Raw genomic sequence first — 11,258 nt, forward strand, 5'->3', positions numbered from 1 at the left:
AGCAGCAACAAGTTAACTTGGTACAGTACATGAGCAAAAAAAAAAAAAACAACTAACAACATGAAAATGAAAAATTCAGCAAGCTTTTATAACACAGGACAAAATTAGTCATTCAGCGCAATTAAGAGAACACAAACTAACGACACAAATCAGGCATCATAATACATTTCTCCCAGTGAAGAATGGAAGCAGTAAAAGCAAGCTAAGGCTTAGATACCTCGCAGTCTGTTGGCAGTCTTATCAAGGGCACTGGTGTATCATCCGTAGCTTGGACAACATCCCCAGTTCTATACTGGTGTAGCGAACAAAATCATAGGGGTGGAGATGGAAGCACATCTCAGCACATACATAGAAGTGCATAATTATCAGTATATGCAAAACTCAAGACCCATCTGATGAGGAGAGTCTGTAAACTTGTGATTTTTTTTTTTACATTTACAGAAAAAATAATTCTGTTTAGCTTTTCACCAACATGTCAGGGTTGCTTGCATCTTACAAGACATGAATCTGCTGTTTTGATGTCTATATTCACTTGTCAATTATAAATACCAATTGGAAATGCTTTCCAGATCATCCTGTGAGGAAATATTACCTCAGCTTAGCTTGTTCTTTATGAGTTACAGTGACAAAGAGCTGATTTAGATTACTATCGTGAACAGAAAAGGTTTGAAAATAAAAAGGGTCTTATGTGGCAGTGGATCCAGGCACCTTTCAAGGAAGAACACAGGAACTCATCCATGTATCAACACACTACTAAGATCAGCCGTGTTACCTTTTGTCCTCCTATGTAACTGCATTTCTTCCTCCACCCTGCATACGTTTACCAAGGCAAGCACCAGGTGCTGTGGTGGTACACTTCATTAAGTTCAACTGAGACACAAGCATGTTAAAACAAATATTAGAAAGGGAGTGGATCTTAAAAGGTGCTACAAATAGGATGTGGTAATTGATATGCTACTTTCAAGGCAAATGTTTATAAGAAAACCTGCTCTAGGGATTAAAAAATACAGATATTTGTAATAACTTTAACAAGGTATTGATGACAATTACTAGGGGTTCAAATCAGAATCCCTTTTGAATGCTGTGAAGTGATGTTTTTAGCAGTTTCTAGCAAGCACAGAGAAACGCCCTATTCCTGATGGATAGAAGGCCATTTAGAGCCACTGGTACTTGCATTTTCTTAAAAATACAAGTATCAAAATAACATGTTTTAATTCAACATCCTACAAGTAGCACCTTTAATTCTCTGGCAAGAATCATACAACGATTAGCAGTGCCTTCAATAAAAACAAATAATGCAATTCCTCTTATTTACAGGATGTGGCACAAACAACATAATTCACGGAAACCAAAAAAACATGTGCAAGCAGCGGCCAGTTTATACTTTACTTAATATCAGGAACAACCCACCACTGCATGCATTTTGTGGTCAATGAGTGCTTGTTGTGTCGGTGTTCAGAGATTCTTCCACCAGCACCACAAGCAGCTGTGTATGAGACCGAGGCAGAGCAACTTGAGTGACAGCTGCGTGTTCCTGAGCCGAGGGATGGGGATGTGGGATCAGACAGCAGATGAGGTGCTGCGGTGTTCAGTGTTCTACTCTAGTTTCTGCTGCAGCTTTTTCTGGAAGCAGACGGGCAAGATGGAGAGCACGGCAAGCACGCCGAGCACAGCCAGAGAGTTCCAGGACACAGCCTCGCCGGCTGTGGTCAGTTTGTACAGTGTTGTACCTGCGTTGATCGCTACGAAAGATGGTGGTGCCACTCCTGTGAATGAGAGAAGTTGAACACAAGAGAATCAATGAAACCATTTAATAACAAAACATATCACCGATATCAAATACAACAAAAGACAGCCTTACCGAGAAAAGTACCAATGAAGAAAACCCCCAAAGGCACATTGATGACAGGTGAGGTGATGTTGATGAACCAGTTGGGAAGAAAGGGGGTTATCCTCAGGAAGATGATGTAATTGATTAAATGATCTCTATGTTTGTCAACCTGAAAACAAAAAGTAATGAACACAATGTTTCAGTTAAATGGCCTTGAGGCACACACACACACAGGTACACTGAGTTATCAGTTTAACAGGTACACCAGTACAAAATAATGCTTCCAATACAACAAATCTGCAATGAATATAACTGTGAAGCTTATTATGATCGGTTAGAGAGCAGTTGATTCACCACTATGGTCATTTTTGAGGGTGTAGTTGTGGTGTTGTTCTATTATGAGAAGTTTTGTCCTCCTCGTGTACGTAAAAATAAACATCCAAATCAAACATCTTGAACAGAAAATTGCTCTTATAAATATAACTTCAGTTAACAGTACATTTTCTGTTGGAGCTCTTACCTGCTGGGACCATTTCAGTGCTCTCTCTGTGAGATATTTGTAGACCATGGGTCTGCCCACCAGATAAGACAGCATGTAGCAAAAGGAAGCACCCAGGCCAGAGCACTGCCAGAAGACAAAACACATGATTATTCATATTAGTAGAAAACCAGTAGTGTTTTCAACACACACACACACACCGCTAACTACGACCCTAGCAATTACCATCATACTTTATCTTCCACTATCTCTATTATTGGTCTATTTATTCATGCTGAATACAGGGCAAGTGGTTTCAAAGCAGAGGTTGAGGGTGTTTTTACGCATTAACCAGTGACCCTCCTTGTTGCTACAGGAAACATCGTGTTTATGTGTTCGTCCCTCAGAATTAGCAACATAAATTATACAGAAAGAAGAAAACCATAGCAGATGAAGAAAAACAAACCCACCCAAGAGTGGCTACAATTAACTATGATGCAATGCAGCCGCATGACAGTGTAGCATATTGTGACTAGTGACTCTGTTACATTTAAGTTGTGAAAAATACTATTTAAAGAAAACTAAATTACAATACTTCATGACAAATCAACTCTTGGTAGTTGAAAATCACAAATTGAGTGCGTTTGTGTTGTGAGTGGAGTAAGAGTAATAACACAGCTAATACGAATTTATTGTTTATGCTTTTTACACTGTTGACTTCCCTAATGCCTGCAAAATTAAAAATTTTAACTTTGGCTTGATGAAGGTCCAGCGCAAAAAAATATCACAAATAAATGTATCACTGCACAGTGTGCAAGAGTTTGTTTGCAAACTTTTGGCTTCACTGGAATGTGGATGAAAAATGCATGTTAAAGAGACGCAATCTGTTCTTGCAAAAGAGCAGATGTGCACAGTTGTTTTTTATACAACATTTGTTTTCAATCACACATTTCATACCATTCTTACTCACCAAGCAGACTAAGAAAAGAGCCAAGGGGAAAGGGTAAAGATATCCAGACAGGATGCTGAGGAAGATAGATCCAGGGATTGCAAATGTCTGGAGGCTGATCGAAGTGTTAAAGTAAACAACTTTGTAAAAACATACAAGGCTATCACACAGACATACACATGTTAAATCAATAAACTCATAATATATAAATCGAAAGTGTATCCTTCCCAAAGCATACTTGAGTTTTGTCTCTTTGTAGAACATTTGATTAGATACTGTTGACATACAGCGATAAAGAAATGCACACTTAATCAATGAACTGATTGGATTGTTGCTACATGGCCTGAATTTGTCCAGGGCAGCAGTGCAAACATTCTCAACTGGAAAAAACCTGTCATAAAAGACAATAAATAGTAAATGGTTGCTACATGGTGCATATATTTTCTCAAAGGATACAAAACATAAGTTGCAAAGTAGGCAACCAACACTTGGCTGTAGTAGGTGTCTTTGTATTTTGACAACACCGTCCCCAAAGCTTTGGCATCATCCATGTCTTTAGGGATCTTGATTTTCTCCATTTCATCACTGGAAAAAAACAAACAAAAAAAACAAACAAACAGAACTTCAGTCATTCATATTCCACACAAATACTTTCTACTTGTTTTCATCACAATACAACATTTTTGCATCTGCATTGGACCATGGTGTCGTTGATGGGTACAGAGAATGAGTGAGTGTAGGTGGAACTGCATGCATGGTTTTATTTTCATCTCTCCACTCTATAAATGATCACAGTCTCTGTAAATGATCATGTTTCCTTGTCGGCCCCTTTAACAGCAGGTGTGCCCCAGTGGTTGGTTCTTGGTTTAATCATATTTTTTCTGTATAATAAAATGATTCAGTCCTCCTCAATCAAACGAGATAGTCAGTGCAATACAAGAAAAGACTTTTCCCCAATAAAAAAGTCCCCAAAACTGACCTAGATAATGTTACATGCAATTACCTAAATGTGGATTGATTGCTAAAAATGGTAAAATCCACTGTGGAAAAAAAAACCCTCAGCTGTTCGACTTCACCTGAATTTTGAACATAAAGTCAAAATTTCTAGCTCAGTTTCACCTTTTTCGCTGAGAAATTCTGCAATTCAACCTAAAAATTTGGGAAAAGTCAGCCATGCTTTTAACATGTCGCACCTTGAATATTAATGCCTCCCTTCATCTGCCTCAGCTTGTCTGCAGTAGTTTGACATTGAATGTTCCAGACCTGTGAAACAAGGCCTTCAACAAAAACATGTAGATCCCACACTGCAGCAGTGCTAGACTCGCCTTGTTTGATGACCAATTAACTAATGTTTTACTTTTGACTAACAAGACGTTACATCCAGTCTGACGGACCCTTCTGCCATTACAAATATTGGCTGTCCTCTAATCCCACAGTAAGAACCTTTGGTCCTCTGCTATTTGAAGGTCGAGGCTGAAAACTAAAAGGTGATTAAGCTTTTTAAACAGTCTGTCTCAATACCTAAGAAAATTTAAATCAGTACAAATATTTAAATTGCATCTTAAAATGCACTTGTTTTCATGGGCATTTTCCTGGAATCATTTGTTTTATTTTCTAGTTCATATGTGTCTTTTTTTTCCTGTTAATGCTTTTGCCAACAAAATAATGACAGTTTTGCTTTTATTTGACTTTTCTGGCCTTGGTGTTACTGAACTTTTGAATTTTGTGTATCCTAAAAAACCCATAAAATTAATGTCCAGAGATTGAAGTTGTCACCATGAATCCATAAAGCAACTTACTCAGGAAGCTCTGGGAAGTTCCTGTAGACCAGGTACATGACTGAGGCAGAGCAGGTGAAGATAGACAGAAGAATCAGGAGGGACATGCGTGCTGAGCCCCCTGCAGTGTGATGAGCCTCTGTGAGGAGGGAGAGAAAGTAAGTTACTTAGTTAACAAAGAGTTCATAATAAGAACAGACTCAACTAGCTATCAGGGAGCCTTATGTAATTTGCTTATAAGTTTTGCATCACTTTTTCAAGCCCCAACAGGGAGCTGAGTCTTCCCCCTGAGACTCTTGCTGTTGCTGAACCAGACTGTTAAATCACGCTTTCAATAAACACTTCATGGAAAAACAATAACTGTTAAGAGGTGTTAATTCCAGGTTATCAGTTAATGTTGAAGGGAAAAATTGACTTTTTTAGCAGTTTGCTTTTTACAGAAATGTGGAATTATGATTGAGAAATGAACCAGGAAGCTGTAGGCAAATTACTAGCAACTAATTAATACTAATTATGACTAATAAAAATATCTGCAAGCCAAGCATACATACAAGTGCTGATGACACTGGGATATACATTAAAAAAAACTCCTCTAAAGCCACAAATCCTGCTGGAACTTAACACAGTCGAGTCAGAGGAGAAGTGACTTAATTATGTTAGCATACATTCAATTGACACTTTATTAAGGGCACCTAGTGAAAACTAACAGTCTAATACTACTGCAATAAGAAGGTCACTACTGTGTAGTCGACCCTTGCTAAAATAAATGGGGTTGACAAAGTATTATACACTTGGTATTAGTCAATGTAATTCAACATCTCTCTATAGCAGTTTCAACCAAAACTGAACATTATGCCCTTTATAAAGGTGGGATTTATAACAGCACTAGTTTAAACAAGATGTACCTAATAAATTGACAGCTGAGTGTGGGATGTTTGTGATGCTATTCGGTTAAATCTTGATTGTTTCAATTACTGATTTGAAGGTTAAATAATTGCTTTAGAGTAAAGACAGCATATCAACAGCTCTTCAACTGATGAAATCAACAACAAGCTAAAAAACAACTTACAAACATACTCAACTCCAGTTTGTGCCTTTCACACATTATCAGCACATTTGAATTTAATAACGCTTGAGAGGCATGAACAGGGGCTGATTCACACTAACAACAAAACTCTACGGACACTAAAACCTTATTTAATGGTATTAAAACAAATAAACATAACTTCATAGCATTGCCATCAGCTCAGAGGTTTTGTCCTGCTCTCTGTCACACTGGTGTTATGCTCACCCTGCTCACGGTTATAATAGGTTGTGCTGCTGGACTTTGTTGATACAACAATTCATTGCACTGCTGCTTCAATAGGATTTATTCAGCGGGACCAACATAAAGTTAAAGCATGTTGTAGTTCCTGTAAAAGCTATTTAAATGCATCATCAAATTTCAGATAACACTCAAGGCTTCAAAGTACAAACAAAAGTTCTGCAACTGTTGCAACTGATAACAAGCTGTGAAAAATAATTACAATAGAGATATAATTTCTAGATTTTTTTGGACACTCTAATGCCTTGTTCGATGTTCTTAACACAAATAAGCATAATTTGACGACACCGCCATCAGCACAGACACTAATTCTTTCACTTCAAGGGGATAGGAGACGGTTTTCATTTGATTTGTTGAATTTTGTTCAAGGATATTTTGTTAGAAAGCAGGATACATGCTCTAGTAAATTTTTGATCAGGAATGACTAAGCTGGACATTTAGACAACCAGAAAGAACAATGCTCTGGGTTTATGAGCTCCATAGATCGAGTGCAGGTTTTGCAGGGAATGGTGGCAGGTCAACATACGAGTTAAATATTCCTAAAACTTTTAACAGCGAACTGTATGCAGATATTCATGTGTAAATGTACACAGAGGGAGATGATGATGATCTAGCTTTGTGACTCTGATTAATGGAATGATATCTGTTTCATAACAGTTTTGTTTTCAGTTTTAGTTTTATCTTTAGATAAAGTAGATCTGTCTGTGTATGCATTGTTCGTCTGGTTAGAGCAATATTATTATTATTATTATTATATGTTTTCCCCTCTGTAATGTGGAGGAGTATAAGTGAAAAGTAGCATAAAACGGAAATACTCAAGTAAAACACCTCAAAATAGTACTTAAGCACAGTACTTGATTAAATATACTTTCCATTACTGAATAATAATCTAATCATATCATATGTATAATAGTGTAACATTCAAAGGGGTCATTTTTCTGTAATGAGTGCTTTATTACCTTTCGGTAAATACACGTTTTCAAATGCAAGACTTGTAATGGAGTATTTTTGCAGGGTGGTATTGTTATGTTTACTCAAGTAAAAGGATCTGAACTCTTCCTCCAGCACTGCTTTATTGGACAGGGAAGCAGAATGAAACCACTCAAATATCTGAGATTTTCCTGTCTTGTTTTAATAATGGGGGGATATTTATTCATCTTCACTTGCTAGTTTAAGGGACGTAACTGTCAGCTACTGTATTTTAACCACTTCAACATGACATCGTATGTTTTTGTTCTTTAGCTCTGGCGTTACTAAGCTAACTTAGCCATCGAAATCGTCGTCAGCTAATTTTAGCTGTCTGTCTGTGTAACAACCGTATTACTCCATATAACATTAGCTCCTGTTCCGTACTGACCTAGAGGCAGAAATTAGGTTACCAAACAGTTAATATTGCTCAATCTGTCGCCTGTATTTCCTTCCCTTTGCTCTCCATTCAGGTTAACCAGTTAGCCACCGCCGCTCGAGCCTACCTTTCAGCGCTAGAGGGTCGGTAACATTCGCCTTCACCTCTTCCTGTGCCGAGGACAGGCCGTCGGTCTCTCGTCTTTCTCTCCGTTTTTTGGCCATTTTTTGAGAAAACGTTACAGGTCACCTAGCGTTGCGTTGCGGGTGGAGTGACACCGGTGTGCCGACAGTCTGCTGACACGTTAACACAGATTGACCTTTTACCTTCACGTCGAGCATCTAACCCCGTACGATCCACAACAGCGCCCCCAACTGTGGCAAAGTGTCACCGTCTCCATGGTTACCTCCTTCTTCTCCTTCTTCTTCTTCTTCTTCGGATTTATTAGCGGTTGGCAAACCGTTTATAGGTGCATTACCTATAGATAAAAAAAAAACAACTAAATTCTATCTATTCTCCCTGTTACTCTTAAGTGATTAATTAGAAGATTGCCTACTTTCCATGATGTCTTTCTGAGCAAATTCCCCAATGTAATACTGTGTTTTCCATCATTTTGTACTTATATTATCTCCATGGTTACACCAGAGTCCAGAGGTTTTCTACTGTTTTGGTCTGTAATTCAGCCAGTGGTGGAAGAAGTATATAGGTCATTTTTTTCTTGCCATAATCATTCCTCCTGTTTATTAAAAGATCCCTTCATTAATGCACTTATAATGTAAGTGATGGGGGCCAAAATCCACAAGCCTCCTTCTGTGCAAAAATGTATTTAAAAGTTTATCTGAAGTTAATATGACACTTCAGTTGTCCAAATTATTCAAATCAAATAGATATCTTTCAATGTTATAGTCTCTTTGGTGCCAAAGTTCCTCTTTTTGTTGCTATACTTCCACTGCAGCTCAACAGGGAAACACTGTTTGTGGAAACAGAGAGGTAATGAATGCTAAATAGACTGTAAATGTGGCAGATATCCACTTGATATGACTAACTCAGACTGCTGAAGCCTCATATAAGCCTCACATAAACTTTTAAATGCATTTTTGCACAAAATGACTGTGTGGACACACTGTAGATTTATCCTTTAGTAAAAGTACCTATACAGCAATGTAAAAATACTCCATTACGAGTAAAAGTCCTGCATGAAAAATTCTACTTAAATAAAAGTACCCATTCTGCGATAACTGATATAGTATTATTATATGAGTCATTAAATTAATAATACTGAAGCATCAGCATATAAGCAGCATGTTACTGTTGTAGCTGCTGGAGGTGGAGCTGGTTTCAACTACTGTATGTACACTTAGCTAGTTTAGTCCGGTGGTTCCCAACCTAGTTGTTGGGCCCCTCTAAAGGGTCACCAGATAAATCTGAGGGGTCATGAGATGATTAATGGGAGAGGAAAGAAGAAAAAACAAAGTTCTGATACAAACCTGTTTTGGACTTTTTCTCTTATCTTTGATTTTTGGTGAAATATTGGATCATTTGAACATTTATTGAAATGAAACCATGTGAGGAGTTTAGAGGGAAAAATCACTATTTGGTGGAGCTGTTAATAGCTCATAGACATCTGAAATGTGACCCCAACTACACACTGCTTTTTGTAAGATGTAAAAAGCCGAAAAGGTTGGACAACAGAGAAGGAAAGTATCTAGATGCTTTTATTCAAGTACTATACAGAGACATTTGTGCTTTAAGTGGGTATTTCCATTGTATGCTTCTTTACAATAACACTTCATTACATTTCAGAGGGAAATATTGTACTTTCTTTTCACCACATTTATCTTACAGCATTAGCTACTAGTTACTTTATACAATAGGCCTAAAGTTTTTACATACAAATGATGAATGAAAAGATCCCCTCCAGACATGTTTTAAGATGTATACAAAACACTTTGAATAATAATCTGTGTATTGTGATATGGTTTTTCCACAAAAAACAAGTACAATTATCTCATTAAAATCCTTAAAATGACATCTTCTCCCTCTCCCTCATTAAAAATCCCAGATATGCAAATATTGTTAATTTCAAGATTTAACTTTTGGACACAATATTCTAGTCTTCTTCTTGACTGAAAAGTCCATTCTTAGTGTATGTGCACTCAAGGTTTCAAGTTTCCACATCACTCTTGTTTAAGTTGAACACTGGACCATGATTGTCTCCAAACTAGTTGTGATGTCACAAATCATGCTTGTAGGTCTGCCCCTTTAAGTCAGATTTTCAAAGAGCACAGAGAAATTTTCCCCTTCCAGCAGATGAATGTGAAAACAGATTTCTAGTGTCAAACTCTGTACAGTGAAGCTCAAGCATCCAACCGAAAGAACAAGAGGAAGAGTGGAGGGTGACTTTAAATTACATACATACATATAGTGTAATGATACAATATGTAATAATATATCTCTGACAGGAGCCATTCTTTATAATGAGGATCTTTTGTACATTTTGCTAATAATACAACTTTTGGTTAAGCAAGATTTTGAATTCAGGGCTGGTACTTGTAATGGGGTATTTTTAGATTTTTGTATTGCTACTTTCAGTTAAGCAAAAGATCTAAATACTCCTACTTCTTACCACTGCCTTCTTTATACATAGTACCCATTTTTTGAGCATGCAGTAATTATAGGGCTTGGTTCCTGCACTGTTCACCCAAAATGCAAAATAAATCACTTTGTCCTTACAGTCACTGTTTCTTTTCAAACCCAATGTGCTGCAGTACGGAGCCAAAAACCATACGTGTGTCACTGTCCAAATATTTGCAGATTGTAATGTATGTTCAATCCCTAAGGGCTCGTCTTAATTCTTAATAATAATAATAATAATAATAATTTTAAGCAGTCTTTTGCCAGGAATTGACTGAGACAAACTGTTAATTAAACTCTGGATTGTATTTTTAAAGGGAAACATCACCAAAACACAGCTGAGGCCTTTCTGTGTGGAGTTTGCATGTTCTCCCTGTGCCTACGTGGGTTCTCTCTGGGTACTTCTGCTTCCTTCCACAGACCAAAAACATGCAGGTTAGGTTAATTGGTGACTAAATTTCCCGTAGGTGTGAGTGTGAATGGTTGTCTGTGTCTATACTATATGTTAGCCATGTGATTGACTGGTGACTTGTCCAAGGTGTACCTCGCCTCTCCCCAAATGTCAGTTAAGATTGGCTACAGCTCCCCCACGACCCTCTAGAGGATAAGCGGTAAAGAAAATGAATGAATGTATGAATGAATATCACTGAGACAGAAACAACAGCCTGCTATTGCAAAGAATTTCTAACTCCCCGAGGTAGCAATTAGACCCGTCAGTCTATCTCTTTGCTGTTCATCTTTAAAACTAACAATTTAAAACTGAGGTGTGAGTGTAAGAGTAACATATAGATTCTCTCTTTTAGGAATAGTCTCTGAACTCATGATGGATATGCAGCTGTCACTGCCATCAGCATCACTTTCTCATTCAATATAATAGGAAAGTGTGTCCAAAGTTTTGACTGGTACTGTACAGTGAGCC

At 37.6% G+C, this 11,258-nt stretch overlaps 1 protein-coding gene across 1 annotated transcript; it reads right to left on the minus strand.

The window, feature by feature from the left end:
* tmem41b (transmembrane protein 41B) lies at nt 1-8,082 on the minus strand. The gene is made up of 7 exons (XM_067588588.1): nt 7,833-8,082; nt 5,058-5,175; nt 3,715-3,843; nt 3,280-3,373; nt 2,352-2,456; nt 1,862-2,000; nt 1-1,766 (listed from the first exon to the last, which is right to left on the minus strand). Exons 1-7 carry the CDS (start codon nt 7,927-7,929, stop codon nt 1,597-1,599), a joined length of 852 nt encoding a protein of 283 aa, XP_067444689.1. The 5' UTR covers nt 7,930-8,082; the 3' UTR covers nt 1-1,596.
* Between the last annotated feature and the right edge of the window lie 3,176 nt (nt 8,083-11,258).

This window comes from Thunnus thynnus, chromosome 1 (assembly GCF_963924715.1).
Source record: "Thunnus thynnus chromosome 1, fThuThy2.1, whole genome shotgun sequence".
In the NCBI taxonomy this organism is placed as follows: Eukaryota; Metazoa; Chordata; class Actinopteri; order Scombriformes; family Scombridae; genus Thunnus; species Thunnus thynnus.